Raw genomic sequence first — 18269 nt, forward strand, 5'->3', positions numbered from 1 at the left:
ATTTAGTTTAGCAGTGGTGCTTTTTGTAGGGCGTTGACATTTTCCAACTGGTAGGTTTGGCTTATGTCTTGTTGCTGTTGTTGTTGATTGTGTTGTTGCTGTTGTTGTTGATTTTGTTGTTGCTGTTGTTATTGATTTTGTTCTTGCCGTTGTCGAGAATACAGCTAGCTATTTCAAGGATCGGTTACGTATCATCTGGGATGTACGCCGTCATATGGTAACAGTTATGACTGTGTACGTTTCACGAAACCCATTTAACACAAGAGCAGCCGGAGTCTATATCCAAACAATCCAAATATCGCCCCACATTATATATCCCTATCTATGGGGGTTTTAGCACCAGACAGCATTGGTCGGCATACGTGTCCTGCACAATGCTCTACCCTGCCTGACAGTGAGATGTATGCGAACGCATGTAAGTGGATGAATTGACAAGGTGCAAACCACAATGTGTCTTTGTAACCCTGGACTTTGATGACATACACCTTTAAGTTAATGCTCAGCCAGAGTGATTGTGAGGACCCTTTGCCTTTGGTAAACACTCTCCGTTAAAGGAAACGCGCTCACCGCCCGATAACTAACGTTGCTTATCGTCGACGTTGCGAGGGACGCGACAGTATCCAAGGGCGCTCCACAGGAAGAATGTGATCATATTGACCGAATCGGAATGAATAATGAAAAGTTTTAACTCAGAGAGGGTTCCGCTCTATGAAAACAACTATCGAGGCAGTTAGTGCACAGGCGTCTTTCCTACCGTTGTTTTTTGAGAGTGTGGATATTGCTCTTTTACATTTTACGACTGGATTCAATTTGTATTTTGCAGGTAAGTAGTCCTCGTAGTTTAATACATGCATTCTACCTTGCTCTCAGATACATTTTCTGAATTGTATGTCGCAGGTAAGTGTTCTTGCAGGTATTGTTACTTTCAATAGCTTGAAATTGTTTAAAATTGATTGTTCAGGTAAATGGGTTTTTTTACAGTGAATACATGTATCTGGATTGATTGGCAGGTAAGTGTTCTTGGGATTTAAAATCTAGGTTGTATTTTGCAGTTAAGTGTTATGAAAATTAAAAAAAACGCATTGCATTTCGCAGTTGAGTGTTATGGAAATAAACAATCTGGACTGTATTATTCAGGCATGTGTTCTGGAAAGTTCACGTGGATTGTATTTCGTAATTAAGTGTTCTGCAGATTAAAATCCGGATTGTAATTCGCAGGTAAATGTTCTGAAAATTTAAGTTGGATTGTATTTCGCAGGTAAGTGTTATGGAAATTTAAAATCTGGACTGTGTTCCGCAAGTACATCTAGGTGTTCTTTACATTTCACTATCAAGACTTTCGGAAAGTTTGGATTTACAACTGTATTGTATTTCGTTGGCAAATATTCTATTACTATTTCTGTGTTGTTTTGTAATACCGAGTGTCCGGTTTCTGACTTCTAATGCAGTGAAAGGATTAGTTTGACTGTTTCACACTGCCCTTGGGGCAAATGAGAAAATTTGCCATAATCATGAAATTTAACTGCATGAATTTATTTTTCAAGCAACCTTTCGAAATGCAAATGTGACAACACACGCCCTTTTCCGATTTTTCAGAAGGCTTTGCGAACACAATCTTGTCCACTCAGCCCCACCATGAAATGTATGTGCATATGAGTAGAGGCTTGCAACTGTTTGCTTTTGCCATAAAAGTAAAATGTCATAAAAATTCTTTTACATGACTTCACCTTTCACCAGCTGTTAAAAATATGAAATAAGATACTTTTAGCAGTGTGTAACAGTTATGATTCGGTGCTCCCAAATAAGATTCTGCTTCATAACTGGGTTATATAATGTCTATACTGGTTGACCTACAACCTTTAATACACAGGAGCGGAAAGGTCAGTTGGTCGGAGTGTTATGTGGCCAGGACGGACCTCCTCTGGGTAACAGGGAAGCTGACACGAATTAATCAAATCAGTAGTAAGAGCGGCGTGGACGTTCAGGTTGACTTCATTAGTGATTAGCAGACCTGCGTGTTCTAAATGTGAAAGTGGGTAGCGGATAGTGGATAGTGGGTAACAGATAGCGGATAGTGGGTAGCAGATAGTGGGTAATGGGTAGGGGATAGTGGGTAGTGGGTAGTTTGATGCCCGGTCGCAGATCTATTTCCATAGATACATGCTTATGGCCTTATATACGTAATACGTGTGCACCTGAACTTATACACCAAATCACCTCACCACAACCATATCGGAGAATATAGGAGTGACAATAGCTTTATGCTGGAGATACTAGGAGCAGGACCAACGTAGTACAGATGACGTGATAACTTGATTGGCAAGCGAGATGACATAAAATGTTAGCAATAGAAATCCTCTTCGGATGTCAAATTTAATAGTTTAATATTTGGCAGGCATTAGGCTTCAGTATTAACCAAAGCAAAGAGTAAGACGGAAAGACGCATTAAGTTACATAGTTTGGCCCTCGTCCTTGAGAAAAGGCCAGAATATGAGTCAATATTCTCATAGAATTACATGCATTTTTTCGTACAAACGAGTGCGGACCGGATACGACAGCGAACCTTCATGGCACGCACACTGCTGATTCCACGTCTTAAGTTTAAACACTGTCTTGAAATAGTCATCTGTAACAAGTCGAAATGAATACATTTATCAGCCTAAATGTAAGCACATATCAAAACATACGTTTATATCACGCAGTAAGTCTGGTGTGAGGGAGGGTTACTCTCCCGAGGACTGTAGGAATGGTTGTGTCACATACGACCATTTTATCCAGTGCCCCCTTCCTCAACGCGATCGTAGCGCTAAGTTGGTCGTAACTCCCATACTTCAACATAGACTTACGGCCCTCCTGGCTGTACGATCCCACTGAGGAACGGAGCCCTGTACTTCAATTGTAATGTAACGCTCTACTGACACAGGAATCAATATTGATCACAGTGCATTCTACCTGTTTGACAAAAGAAGCTGCCCCCTATACAAATAGCAATACAAAGCGTGTTCATATTGACCTTCGGCTTTCTTCCGTACACTTATTGAATCTAACAAGACCGTTATCAATAGGGAGCTTACTCAATCACATACTACTGTAATGCATACATATCACAGCAGAGAGCGGTTAATTGCCCTACAGATACGTATATTTGAGATCATGAATAGACGTCTAGTTGCACGTAATATAATTAATAAAATATAATAAACCGGTTATGACGCTTTGAAGAGAATATATTGTATTTTTGTAGTGATATCTTTGAAATATGTATCTTTCAGCGTCATAGCAACGGGCCTATAGACAGCTGCAAAAGATTCTTTATGTCATCGTAACAATAACCTGTCGCACTGTGACATGACTTTGACAATAGAAACATGAAACTGAATAGTGATAAATTAAATGAAATATTTCTTCATCTGTTTCCAGTAGAATGTATCATCTGTTACTCGTTCTCTGTTTTGAGACGTTGACATGCCAGGCATGTCGTTAAACTCAAAATGTTTTGTTATTTTTCATTTTGCTTTAACAAACAGTTATGACCTAAATCTGTGCTCGTGAGAGTATAAGTTTCTTCCCATGAACATAAGGTTATTGCTAAGGTCGCGATGACCTGGAGACTTCACCCGGTACGTGTTGCCATTCCCTTCGTACGTCCCCGACAGACAATCAGCAGCCTGCATTATACATGTAAGTTACTGATAGTGAAGTTCCCCATGCCCAGAAGTGTGACAACAAAGCGTGACTTCACCTCTCTAAGTAATTGAGTACTTAATTATGCAGCTGACCACATAATCAAATCAAGCGTAGTTACCACACCTTGCACTTAGATACACAACCATAGCTCATCTGTCCCGGAGGCCACAGGAGGTCTAGCCTACTCCGTATCCCTGGATACTGTCAGACCAGAATTGACTGGTTCGATTCCAGATATGTTTACGTTGTGTCACCATCATACACGCCCTTGTGATGTTTACCGTGAATAGCATCTCTATTACTTTAACCGATCTCTTGGTGTCACCACTATCGGATAGCGACATTTGAAAAACCCTTCTGATATGTTCAGAATCGCAGTCCTGTACGACGGTATTATATCTTCGTATGACCATTGGACATATCGTTTTGTTTATATTTCCTACACACCAGTCTCGCGTGTTCTGATGTACTTTACGTAAAGGTAAATGATGGGGTTTGAATAAAGTTGCTACAAGATCCAAGGTGTGTAACCCATACATGAGATGTGTAAGCCTGGTTTCATAGTTATAAACCACTGCTGCACATTACTCATGAAGTTTGAAATAATCGCGACAACTCCATTAGATACGAAGGATGTTTATCATACTTCCACAGCAGTAATCGATACAAAATATGAATTAATATCATAATAAACTGTGTTTATCTGTTCATAAAACAACAATCGTGAAAGTGTTTGGTATTAACGCCCCTCATTGATCAGATAAGAGCGTGCGTGTTGACGATAGCATCGCTGAAACACCTCGCCCTGAGGAATTGTCAGCCGCCATCACTTTAGACCTCCGAAAAAACAAACACACGTGTCTTCTTGACAAAATTTACATCAGGAGTTTATTTCTTTCAGTATACGAACAAAGGTTTGTATGTGGTCTCCCAATCCGTATGACATCAGACTTCGGAACATACAGAAACACGCTGGAGGTTTCGTACACAATGTCACCTGCATGAAAAACTGTTAGGAATACCATTCCTTCTTGGCTGGGGCCACAAAGTTGATTGTCTATTTTACGAGTGGTATTCAGCAATCTGTGCTTGTCGTAAGAGATGACTAATTAACGGGATCGAGTGGTCAGACTCGCCTACTTGGTTGACACATGTCATCGTACGGGAAAAGTGCGTACATCGGTGTTCGTGCTTTTGACCACTGGTTTGTCTGGTCCAGACTCGATTATTCACAGACCGGTGCCGCATGGCAGGGATGCTGCTTAATTAAACCACAACCAAACCATCATGGATAGTTGTATATCAAATAATTTATCAGTTTAACGTCGCTTTGTACGACATCGGGTCATATTGCATAGTGTCAGCAAATTATTTCAAGTGTCAGGCTGGTACCATTTTGGTGGAACCCACGAAGAGCTCAAAACGTAGAAGCAGGATTGGGGCGAACGTGGATTCGAACCCACAGCTATAGGTTTCCAACATGTGAAACGGGAACATGCAAAAGCGGACTACGTCGTCATAGTCGACTATGCCGTTGTGTCCCAGATTGATTTAGAAAGAAGTATCTTCATTCATAAATCAGTAGGTTTAATTAAATCTCAGGATAAATGGTTTCCCTCACTGTATCTATTCACGGAAGTTGTATTTCGAAACCCGTTCGGGTCTTGGCACCTAAAATCTTGTAACTTCTGGAATACTAGATGGCGTTGACGTTTTCATATATATATTCCACAAATAAAATCCACAAGGCGACCATCAAATAAAATGTTATAGTATGTTGCAAGTACGACCATACCGTCCCCAAATCGGCATTCTGGCGAGTTGAAATATGTGTGATAAACGGCGGTATACCCTTGTGACAATACGGTGAATTACCGAGGAACATTGAAGCATACGCTAACACTCCATCGAAGTGTAAGCGTGTATGAGTATAATATACGCACGCCTTAAATCAGAAGTGCTCACCCCTTAAACTTTATCTCTACACCTGACCTACTGATCATACAATCAGAATCAATGTCAATATGAGACCATCACCCCTGACAACCTAACTCTGTGGTCCGGGGATATCGCTTACGTCGTTGTTGTCACGGAGTGACGAGGAATAGACGACTTTATGGTGACGTTCTCGATATAGGCCTCTCCCCAAATGGGTGATTTATGAATCTCATTGTTGACATATTGAGCTACGGTCCTCATTCACAAGTTGTTGACTCTGAAATTGGTACTTCAATTGGTATTCTAGACCGAGGGTGAACACCTTCCTCTTACGGTCTATAACGATGAATATATAATCTTTAAAGGGATGGATATGACACATGATTAACTGCCTTATCGTGACCAAGGTCACTTTCGCATTTCGCAAATGGCAAGTAGTGATTCACAGAAGTCACCATAAAGATATCTTAATAAAGACTGAAAAGACTAAAGTGGTAATGGCGTGCTCAGTGATCAACCCATTCGATGTAGCCACCTAACTGTCTTTTGTCTGGAATTTCCAAGTGCATACAAGTCATCCAAGTGGTGGAAATTATGGATTGATTGATTGATTTATTTATTTATTTATTTATTTATTTATTTATTTATTTATTTATTTATTTATTTATTTATTTATTTATTTAGATTGGTGTTGTTTGGTTGGTTGGGTTTTTCTGCATAGCAACTGTCAGTTTACGGGTGTCTAAACTGCCACACAGTGTATATTCAAAAGCCATACCCGAGGCACGTTATACAACATTACATCGTTCGTGAAGCAGTGAGTTTACGCTGGGTCACAATACAGCGGTTTTCTGCCCATTAGCGGAATCAAACCAAAGTTATCTATGTCCATCGCCAACCACTAAAATAACCTAACACATGCGATGTCACCATGAGAAATGATGTTGAGATTTAATAATTTTCTAATGTTTTCTCCTTGGCTTCCACGTTGTATGCAGAGCACCGTTCAGGATAGTACAATGATATTATACAAAATCGTCATTGATATCTCGTTTGGCGCTCCTATGAATATTAATCTAGACTTTTATTACGTGTTCCCGATTGAAGATAATCGTTCAACTTTTCATGGTTGAATTGATCTATAGCTTTATTCATACTGAAATACCCGTTAGTAGTATTTTGTAAACATCTCGAATGAATGGCCAGAGGCTGATGTCAGTGCGAGGCAATATCTCCATGAGTTAACACACTGTTGGTAGCTACAGCTGCACTATAAAAGAGTAATTATCTCTGTGTTTATCTAACCATTAAAACTATACAATAAAACCACGACATGAAACATGAAGACGTGGGATAGGGTCCTCCGTTTAGCCGTTTAATCTATTATACTGTTGAAAATTCCTGTGAAATGTAATAGATCATAGATTAATAGATTAGAGAAACCGCATCATATCACAGTCACAGAAAAAACACAATAAGAGGGGATTAAAACGATAGTTTCAATTTTCCAGAGCATGCACATGTAGATTTTCTGGTACGTTTGATGAAGGTTGGATTATAGAAGGTTAAAACGTTTTGTGTTTACCACAAGAAGGAACAAAGAAAAACAAGATTTAGAGGTGTCAACTTCTTTATTGTGAATAACACGATGTTTCGGGATTTATGCTTGCTCCCCCAAATGCAAGCATACACTCCGTCATAGATTTTAAAGAAGGACCTTGCTATATTTCGAAATCCAACGCATCACAAAAATAATGTCTGATGCAATTCCCTATGAAGAGTCTTGGTGTTGCTCAAGATCTGTTTACCTTTCATATCTACGTTTAAAGCAAATTCACACAGGTAAAAGCGATCGAGCCCCTGTACAGGAAATGACAACTGAGTACAGGCGAAATGGTATGCAAGCTAACTATTTTCTGTTTTCTAGAAGTCTTAACAAACATTTCGAATTTTGAAAAAAACATAAACGTGATTTGACGACAAAATAATCATATTAATGATTTCAGTCTCCACAATGACGAGAACCATTTGATGAGTTTGATTGGAAAACATAATATTATCCGAACACTCATTAGTATCGATTAGAGAAAATAATCCACAGAATATTTTGAAAATTTTAGATTGCCCTCAATGCAGCTGGAACTTTCTTTTACGCTTTTTTGGAAGTTGAGTTATCAAGAATAGCTCTTGCGAAACCATTATGAAGAGGTAGGAATATGGATATCGGGTTAAAGCCACCAAGCGACGTAAACAATCTCTTTGCACTATGTACTGATAAAAGCGTATAACCGCAGGTGCAGTTGCGAATAGCCAGCTTCTAAGTATCCAAAGTATTTGGTCTTTTGCAATGTGCAGTGTGACTTAATAGTGGATGTTTGTCTGTATTGGTGCTACTCTATTCCCTCTATAATTATGCAGTATAGAGGACTGACCGTACAACAGGACATTTTGCAAATGTGTTGCAGTTGTCATAAAGTATGACAAAAGTGCCTATTCCTTTTTCGAAGTGTCGATGAGTCGAATTCAGTGAAAGACACGAACAACAAGTTTCAAAGTTCTTGTCATTACCAACCCTATGGAGTCAATATCCTGAATTAAATATGATATAAACTGGCATCACCAGTCATCTTTCCGACCTTTCTAAACTTTATATTGGGTATTCCCAACGAAAATACTTTTGTTAAAACTCGGAAATATTTGAATAGCTACGAAAAGTTTATTCTGTTTGGAAGATTGGCCCTAAGATAGTTACCGCCCTCCACGTTTGGAGGGTTGGACAGATTAGCTTGGACATTTTGCTTGTCCAGCGATGATTAGATGCATTTTTGTTCTGACAACAACAATAGCCAGTCATATGCCGTGTAATGTTCACCGAGCCAGTATGTCAGTGAACGGGTGAAAGGAATGGCACAGTCTTGACTCGCAAAGTTACAAACAAGCATAGTATCGATTATTGATAAATGATTATATACTACAAACGAGCAGCTCGTCAACCACCTGTGCTATTATGTCCGAAGAAATAATAGTGCTTTCAATAGGTAAATCAATAGTCACCTGAAGCACCGCCATATGCCGTTCCTGGAATTTACTCTGTTATTAATGAATGATTATGTTGCAGTGCCTTTGATAGAAACCGGACAGCCAGTACCTTTGTCTTGTGTCTGTGACAGAAGTACTGGTAATGTCATATCAATATCGCAGTCGACATGCGGATGTCCGTTTGGTGCTGATCATAGAGCATATGGGGAAAATGATTTTCAGATTTGAAAAATTATGATCAATCTGAGAAGGGTCTATTTCAGAAGAACATGACAGGTGTCATGGCAGCCGTTGATTGTAATATACATAACGATTAATTGTTTGCGTCAGAGACAATTGTATCAATCTGATATTCGCCATTAAGTACCATGTTTACCCCTGGCACACCATGCCGACAGCCGATGTCATGTGTGAGAGAATTACATAAATATAATCTAGTAATGTATGGAGGAAATAATTAGACACCAAACGAGAGTACAGTGCCAATAATCAATAATTACAACGCTGAAATCCGGTAAAATCATTTCAGTTTCTCATTTCTGGCTCTTCCATGAGAGAACAATGCGTGACAACACCATATAAATATTGACACGAGTTGTGTACAAACTGGTGTTCTTTGTTCACATATCAATTATGGTTTAGCACTGTGACCGTCTTAGATACCGACATTATTCAGCCCTACAAGAGCACCACCCATCACAGAGCAGTGTCACCACCGTGAACAACCAATAAAAACACTATGACGCAGGTGTTATTTGCCATCAACCCTAGCAACCAGTTGTTTTCAAGGGGAGTGAAGAATTGTATTGTGTGTGAGTGTGTCATGAGTATTAAATGTGTAGGAAATGTTACATAGAAACCATCACAACTACACGAAACAAGAACCAAAACAAATATTGTCAGCATGAATCGATGCTGGTCGTTAGATATTTTGAGTGGAGCGTTGGTACATATCGCCATGTAATGTTATTTGTCTGTCAGAGTGCTGTATTCCGTTCGATGTTGATTTGCACCTCGCCGTATACTTTATTACATTTTTAGTGCTTTGTAACTACACAGTTGCTAGGATGAAATGTAACAGTTTCTTTTTACAATATCCAGTGATGTATTATTTGTCTATATATTCTTATAGTCTCCTGTCGTTGTGTGGAATAGTCATTAGGGAGTCCTCCCTCGGCACAGAACACACACTACATATGACAATGAATGCTATGCTTAATGCAGAGTCTTCATTGCCCACACAAGTGTCAGCCAAGTCTTGCTGCAGTTAGTTTTAGAGTTTTCGAGCATGTATCGCCATAAGGGGTGCATTTGAAAGAAGGTGCATTTTTACATTGTGGTTGATACAGAATCATCTTCACGTCCTACGTTGGTACCTGTACCATTCCTATGGAAGCTGATGCCATCGTTCCATAAGGAACAGATTAGATGCAGTGCAGAATTAAGCTCTGGAAATGCGAACCTTTTAAACAATAGACTGCTGCTATCTTTTGTGATATTTCTGTTGCTTCGGATAGGTGCCATCTCTGTCATGTTTACTGATGAATATGGCAGCCATGTATTTGCATTAATGTATTTGCACAATGTATTGACATTTTGTTCTAAATTTCCTTATGGCCTGTATGGCCTGATCACTCGATGATTTGTATTGTTATATTTCCCCAGACGGCCCTCTCACTCCGAACTGCACTGGCGTCTGTTCCAGGAACAGGAACTTTTCACTCTGTAACTCCACTTTACCTCCTTCTTTGATGCTAGGCATAAGCTGCCCCCGGACCGTCCACCGCCAATGTAGTGAGTAGATTCTGCTACTGTCATGGGTTGTGGATCTTCTAAGGATGGAACAGCGGATAGTCCAAAGAAGGCAGCTAGTCCAAGGAAGAGTAACGCCAAAGCTGAACAGGTAAGACCAGTACATCGCCATCACCTTAATTAATAGAACCACCACCCTGAAATGAAGATCACCTAGACTAAAGCTGCACCGGTAGACCTGCAGTTGCTTATCTCTTGACAATTCAAAGGACTCCAAAGGACACCAGATATTTGTTTCATATATTGGGATACTTTCTCATTACCTACATATTACCAATAACTCTTCATTTTCGTTTCTGAAATGACAAAGTGAACGTAGCATGCGTTCAGTCGGAAAGGATCAAAACCTTTTGAAAACATCATGTTTATTTGAACATTCACGTTTGCCTAAAAGACAAGAAACCATGCAGCTCTGGTCGCATCTGCCGTCACCAGTCCTTTCCATCAACATGCTGCAAATATGCCTACTGATTTTGTCGACTCTTGGGACCACGTCTTAGGTTGAGGTCGACGTTAGTAACAGCAAGACAGACTCCCCAGAGCGGCAGCGAGCGACGCCGTCACCGACAAATGTCTCTCCTCGGAAGGAGCAACAGTCTCCAGACTATGACGCATCATACGCTGGTACACAGAGTCCTCATCCCGAGTCTCCCAAACACGAGGATGTGGTGAGTCAGGCATGACTCGCCTGAGTCATAGCTTGCTTCCTCGTGACGCCGCCTCACTCACCGTTTCGTTACTAACAGTGCATATTTCTTGTAGATACATGTATGATCAAATGCAATGTGTATTGAAGGTGTCGAAGTTCCGTTCTTACCCTAAATAGCATGTATAATATTCTATATCAGCGAGATATACAGTACAACAAAAGCACACCTGATATGTACTTGCATTCGACCATGACACCTTTGATTTCTGTTTTACATGTTTGTGATTTTACATGTTTTTGTTTTTTATCGGCGTCATATGTTGTTGCAATTCACAATTTATGCGTCCGTTTGTGCATTTGTATTTGCTTTACTCACATTATTTTTATTTCAGTGTGAATCGCATTGTTTATCAATTTAGAAATAATAGTGTTTGACAGCAAGATTAGTTAGATATTTCTGGAAATCGCATTCATGCTTGTTAATAGATCTCAACTTACAGTTTAGAGTTACTGAATTAGATCATAGAATTGTGCAATAGAAAATAGGTTTAGTTCTTGGGTGTTTCAAATTTTTGCAGGATACCTCCAGCATGCATCAGGAGTGTACATATAATGTCATAAACATGTAGCTGGGTGTAGAGTTAGTTGCTGATCTATATGTATATCTATATTTAAACACATGGTCTCATGTATAACATGTCATTGTCATCACGAACAACATAGTAACGATGCTATGCAGACAGGATTGATTCCAAGTTATCCTTATTATAATCTGTTTCTACAAATTTACTCAATGTACACTTTTATAAAACAATATATCCTATCAAGCTTTATGTACACGCATGTACCATCAACGTGTGCATTTGTATGTGACTAGTATATTGGGTTGACCTCACGTCTTACCACCAACAGAAGGGCAAGGCCGGGAAGTCGAAGTACGAGGACAAGGATGAAACGTCTTTTCAGGAGGCCAATGACAAGGGTTACAAGGTAAGAATTTACCTGGAAATTTTACCTGAGAGATGACCAGTCTCAAAGTTCTGTTTTTTTGTAAATAATTTGTTCTTTTGTGCTATAATGATATCCACAGACCTGAGTGTCTGTGGCGCACACGTGGTCAACACTAGTCATCCATTTCCATTCCAATGCTTCCAAAGTATGGACACACCACGTTCACTGTGCTGGCTGTGATCAATTCGTGTCACCCAGTGGTTCGAAAATTTCCACTTTGTAAAATTATGTTTCATATCTATAGCACGGTGATGTAATCTGCAGGTATTGAAGATTCTGAGCATACAACATGTTCAATGTACACAAGGTGTTGTGGCAGTGCTAACTACAGCATGTCAGATACATGCTTTCTTTCCGCCTATGGTACTTTGACAATACAACCATGTGATGACAAGGAACGTCGAGCAGTTAATGGACTTTAAATGCAGGGATACCACAATGTCTGTATACTGAGAGCTGTTGTGTCGGATCATGTTACATGTTTTGACCTGCAAGCGCCTGTAAACGTTAACTGAAAGATGCGTGTTAGTATATGTTTGTGTACACATGAGTTGTCATGTATTTGAGATGATCGAGTCATCTCGTGGTGGTTCATTTGCTAAAGATAGCCGACGATTGGCAATCATACTGATAGCAATCAACTGCCCACGGTGATGTATGTATCTTGCTACTTAAGGTGATGCATTTAAAGTGTCAGTCAAAGTTGATATTGTTAGAATGGATGTTTTAGTGACGTATCCATCATAAAAGCTTTAATATAGTGATACCTCATTGAGTAGTTATAATGTTAGTTCAGTCCGATGTAATTATTTTGCTGATAATGATGTATTTATCACAGCAGCATCTAACGGTTCATCTTGCCAGGTTATACTGAATCATTAATCAACATACTTCATGCTGATGTGTGAAGTCTTCCTGTCAGCGTACGGATGTGCATTCATCATGATAGTTTATTGCGATGCATTTTTAATGCTAGCGTATGGTGAGGGAGCTTATAGCGATATACTCCTCATGCTAGCTGCTGGACCTGTACTTGTCATTACAGCGTATGATGGTAAGTTCTTGTATTCACATACCCATGCTGTATACAGTATGCTTTGTTTGGGTAGAGGAGAGTCCGTGAGAGACTGAAGACATCCACAGGAGGGTCTGACATCCAGGATCTGGAGAAGATGATAGCTTTATTTGAGAGATCCAGGCTTGAGGACTGTGGTGATCTGACTCGTGCCAAGGAGAGGCTCAGATATCTCAAACTGAAGAGAGGTCGGTCACATTATTGTGTACATTGCATGCGTATTAAACAGAATCAGCAACTCTCCCAATAAATCTGCCATCAAACTTTGGACCTTTCGTAAGATCGAGAACTGATATGGATAGTTCAGTGATTACCTGGAAAGTACATCTTATTTACGATTGACAGCAGATAGCTCTCCACATGAGACCATACTGGATGCTTCCGATGTTCAGACATAAACAACTTCCGTGGGCATGACTTATGACACTCTTTTGCAGTGACGACATTTTCTTAAGAAAATCATTTATAGCTCCGACAACACCTCATACCTAAACGCATTCAAAACGGGTGGTCAAAGATGGATAATTATGAAAATGAAAACAGTAGCAACTAAAAACAAAACTCATCGAGACGTGTGATCGTTCCAGTGACGCCATGTTTTGATGTGTGAGTTTCAGGACGCGACCGACAAATCACGGAACTGAGCCGAGAAATCTCCGAAGATGGTAGATGTTGTTTCAAGTAATACCGACATTGTTTCCGATAGGGGCGTTATGTTTATGTTATTACCGCTAAACTACCGATATCACTGCAACTGTTTCGCGAGTGGGCTGCGTTTGTTTATATTTGAGATGCAATTCCTTAAAATTTGCCGTAATTCTTTCCATTACTTAGAGGGGAGTACGGGGTGCGGTTCTAGGATCTTGTCGTCCTGAAACGTATCGAGCATATTGCTTGATTAACCTTACCTGATCGATGTCGTTAACGTAAAGAACCCATGTTTGATGGAAGCTCATTTTCAAGCCAGGAAAATCAAGACATCCGATAGTAATTCGGTGTACTAGATATGTAAAGTGTGTCGAGTGTCCCAAAACAGCCGACATTTCATCTCGTGAGACATATGAATCGCAGTTTCACAGAATCCATGTAACCAATGTTGTCAAGTTTGCAATTTTCGACAGTCTATCTTTAGCCGATCAGTTAGTTTCCATGTATTGTTAAAGAGTCCTAAAGCGTTTTGCAGCAGCACTGATGACAATAAAGCGACCAACAGCTCTTTATATCATGAATTTAATAACTTGAGCAATCAACACTCGTGAACGTAAATACGCCGAGAGAACATTCGGAAACACTGACAGACTCAACTATTATTGAACAAACAGTTTCATCAAAGTTACCCACTGCGAGACGAATTCCTAGACACTCAAGTTGTTGTTTTTTTCTTTAATTCCAGATTTACGCGACTCAATGCGCCGGCGCCACGTTGGCGTATTGAACCGGACAATAGCTGACGTACAGGCGTCTCCGTACGCCTACCAGCTCCGGACTCAGTTGGAGAAAGCCGAGAAACTTCGCGACCATCTGAAGGAGCTGAACACCTACAACCATGATATCCTCCAGATGGAACAGACAACAATATCGGAGTTAAGGAGCTATCAGCGACCTCCCAGCTGTGTCCATGACGTCATGGCGGCTACATACATGCTGTTAGGCCACAGTGAGGATCGACTGACGGTAAGGTGTTATTTTACTCGCCATCTCAAGGTGACGTTTGTTTGTTAAAAGGAATCAACTGCGTGCTTGAACGTAGGAGTATAACGTCCACTTGAAAATGTCTTTTCTTATGTACTCGAGCGTATGTGTTCACATTAGGATATTCTTTAGGACTAGGTACGGATGCTGTACCACATACCGAAACATGAGTTTCCTTAACTATTCAGACAATGACCTGATCGGAATTTTCTAGTGTGAAAGTGAAAATATACACCACAAACAACTCTAGTTACACAACATTCCAATACATTGTTTCATAAAATAAATGGTATTTACAACTTTACAACTTTAACAACACCGTATTTCTATGTTATATGGCGAGGTGTAGGAAGCATACCTTAACTAAGAAATCGCAGACTTCCCCTGTTTGATGAGGTCGTAAAATGATTAACAATGCACCTCACTCACTGGTTAGTTTTTTTGTGTGCTTTTTCCACAATTTACAGGTGTCCGTTAATCAGAGCTCGCTATACGACCGAGCACGCTGTACGACGTGTTTGCAAGTATAAGGGGGAGCGTAGTGTTGCAGTATACAAGGGCCTAGACGTATTAAATCATACTGATTAATATCTATGCATCCAGCTAAATGAATTAGTCCAGAGATTCTGGACTGGTTATCACACTAACTTGCCTAATAGAACGGAACCCAGTAAACAGGAAACGATACTGTTCTGTAATCAATGTTTTAACTTGTCATGTTCAAACGTCTGTTTGTGAAGTTCGATCGATTCGATTGTTTACAAACGGAAATGAGAGTCGAAATGGAGTGATAAAGATATAACAAAGTTCACTGAAAATGCTTAAACATCATATGCTACGACTTACAGCAAAGTAATGAGATTATTTACCGTTCATCAAACAGCGAATGAAGACGTCCCATGACGACCATTGTCGCGCGACCGGTTATTGTCCTTCTTGTGTTGTTATCCAATTCCTAAACTACTGCCATCGTTAAAATCGACGACATTTATGAACTAGGAATTTCCTTTTCTAATCCCATCGTCTATAGTACATTTAACTGATACTGGGTTTGGTAACATTGGTAAGCTCGTTTCAGGAATGGGCTGACATCCAGTGCCAAATGGGCAAGCTGGGTAGAGAGGGTCTGGTGAGACAGGTGGAGACATTTGACACCAACGACGTTGACGACCAGACAGCCAGCAGAGTCCAGGAAATCCTCGGGTACCACGATCTAGACCAAGTGCGGGCAGCAAGTAATGGTGCGGCCAGTTTCCATGTCTGGGTGAGTTCACATGCAGCAGACCTATATGGAGGGGAGTCAATACTGTCAATGTTGTCTCTGGACGCATGGTTTGCACTGGGACATTCATCTTTTGTTGTGTATAACATTATAGGAGAGGGAAGGTACAGCAGGCCTTGAGGTCGCTTTCAGGATTATTGAACTTACCTCATTATGAAATCAGTTAGTTTAAGCCCTAAAGCCATACTGGCGAGATGGTGCTGTCACGAGTAAATGTTGTCGATCGACAGTCAGAATAGTTACAGGAATTGCGTCGAACCGTAAACAAACGAATCTTGGAACGATCTTACCACGAAATCTGAAATGATTCAACTAACTGTTACGGCCACGTACCCATCGGAGAGCCACCTGTATGTAGGTATGGCAGGTGTATGGGACTAACGACACTCTCTGGATTTACGATTGTCCTAAAGTTACGATTTACGACGGTCGTGGTCTGGTTTCCAATCACAGATCATATAGATTTTTATCACGGTCAATGTCAGTGCCACCTGAGCATAAACGACTTTGTATCGGGGGCTGTTGCTGTTGCCGTTGCCGTTGTTGTTGCTGGTACTGGTACTGGTACTGGTACTGGTACTGGTACTGGTACTGGTTCTGGTACTGGTACTGGTACTGCTGGTCGGCGTGGTCGACACGATGTGTCAGAATGGAGTCTCTGTGTTAACATATTCATCTCCATGGCACTGTCAGTAGCTGTGACCATGAAGCCGGTACAAATCACGACTAGCACAAGACCCCATTCACAGATATGCATGCCGTAGAAGGAACCAATATTCAAAGGTGACCTTTAAGCCCGCTCATTTCATGATCTCATACAGACCTCCTCTTCCTCTTGCAGTCTAGCCAAATGGTGGAGAAGATAAACAAAGACAAGCAGAGAGAGGAGGACACGAGAAGGCAGGAGGAAGAGAAACAGTCTGTAGCCAGCAGTAAAGGAAGAAAGAAGAAAGGATAGTGAATTAAGACATGTTTAGTGCACAGCTTCCATATTCGCCAAAGACTTTTCTTTCCAGTCAGACTACCTGGGTCGGACTTTCTACCTGTGTTTCTGAATCAAAAGCATAGAAAGGTTCATCACTGATATAGAGGGAATAATGGCCCAACACAAACAACAGTGCAATAACCAGTTGTTTGGAACATGCAAGCAATTCTGTGTTTCTGCATCTTTTGATATAAGCAATTGTTTGTCATTAGTGATGGGCACGAGAAATGGTTGATATCATTTGCGTAGTTTTACAAACATTGGTTAAATATATAATTATGCAAATGCATTAGTGAAGATGGCATTCCAGCTTCGTTTACAATATTGGTCAAATTGGACCTTCAAATGTGAATGGACTAGCGGCATCGGATTGGTTTCCGGAAAAGGATAGGATTTTATACTTTAAGTACTGCAAGCATTAGTCAATGCACATGACTCTTATTAATGACATTGCACGAAGATATATTTGTGAAGATGCAAAGCATTTTTATGACCGTGCAACATGGATTACCTCCCCTATACCAATGAACCACATTTGAAGCGTACATAAAATAACTGTTGGAGTTTGAATTGAGTTTACTGTTCTCAACAAACTGACATACGTGAACGATCGATTATAAGCTTACCATTCAGTTTAGGAACTGAAACGTCATAGTTTGGAAATATTTTGAGCTTTATACCACTATTCCCTCAACTTTAGATATTGAAGCGTTTCTATTTTGTATATTTATTGTACAGTGTGTTTCATATTTCAGTACATCTGTGATATTGTATATTACTCAAACTACCATATAACTACCGACTCTTTCACGCTACCTTAGTTGGACTGGCATAATATATTACAGATAGTAGTGTGAAAGAATCGGGCGTTTCTTACCGTCCTTTGAGTTGTGTATATCGGTCTTTCAATGGCACATGGATATGAAGCAAGTGTACCGAGTTGGCTGTAGATATTCACAAGACACAGGGCAAGAAATAGGACCCTGTTACACAGGTATAATCTGCTGTCGTATCTCTGTGTATGAAGCAGCATGAGATGGATATTTATTTTTTCTGCTGTTGTAGAAATTGTTGAATAAAGGTTGTCTATATTTATGTC

General features: G+C 40.2%; 1 protein-coding gene across 3 annotated transcripts; it reads left to right on the forward strand.

Annotated features, from left to right (window-relative positions):
- Positions 1-615: 615 nt before the first annotated feature.
- On the forward strand, positions 616-18269 carry LOC137279198 (cytoplasmic dynein 2 heavy chain 1-like). 3 transcript variants are annotated; one of them, XM_067811695.1, is made up of 8 exons: positions 711-823; positions 10423-10567; positions 10977-11144; positions 12038-12115; positions 13246-13399; positions 14605-14885; positions 15982-16167; positions 17027-18269. In XM_067811695.1, exons 2-8 carry the CDS (start codon positions 10481-10483, stop codon positions 17141-17143), a joined length of 1071 nt encoding a protein of 356 aa, XP_067667796.1. In that variant the 5' UTR covers positions 711-823; positions 10423-10480; the 3' UTR covers positions 17144-18269. The 3 variants fall into 3 exon arrangements, with proteins under 3 accessions (XP_067667797.1, XP_067667796.1, XP_067667795.1); XM_067811694.1 differs by having other exon boundaries at positions 717-823; positions 10330-10567; XM_067811696.1 differs by lacking the exon at positions 10977-11144 and having other exon boundaries at positions 616-823.

The sequence above is a fragment of the Haliotis asinina genome, chromosome 3 (assembly GCF_037392515.1).
Source record: "Haliotis asinina isolate JCU_RB_2024 chromosome 3, JCU_Hal_asi_v2, whole genome shotgun sequence".
Classification (NCBI taxonomy): domain Eukaryota; kingdom Metazoa; phylum Mollusca; class Gastropoda; order Lepetellida; family Haliotidae; genus Haliotis; species Haliotis asinina.

Coding starts and splice junctions, on each gene's coding strand:
- LOC137279198 (XM_067811695.1), top strand. CDS start 10,481: ATGGGTTGTGGATCTTCTAAGGATGGAACAGCGGATAGTCCAAAGAAG. Junction 11,145..12,037: donor CTCCCAAACACGAGGATGTG/GTGAGTCAGGCA, acceptor TACCACCAACAG/AAGGGCAAGGCCGGGAAGTC. Junction 13,400..14,604: donor ATATCTCAAACTGAAGAGAG/GTCGGTCACATT, acceptor CTTTAATTCCAG/ATTTACGCGACTCAATGCGC.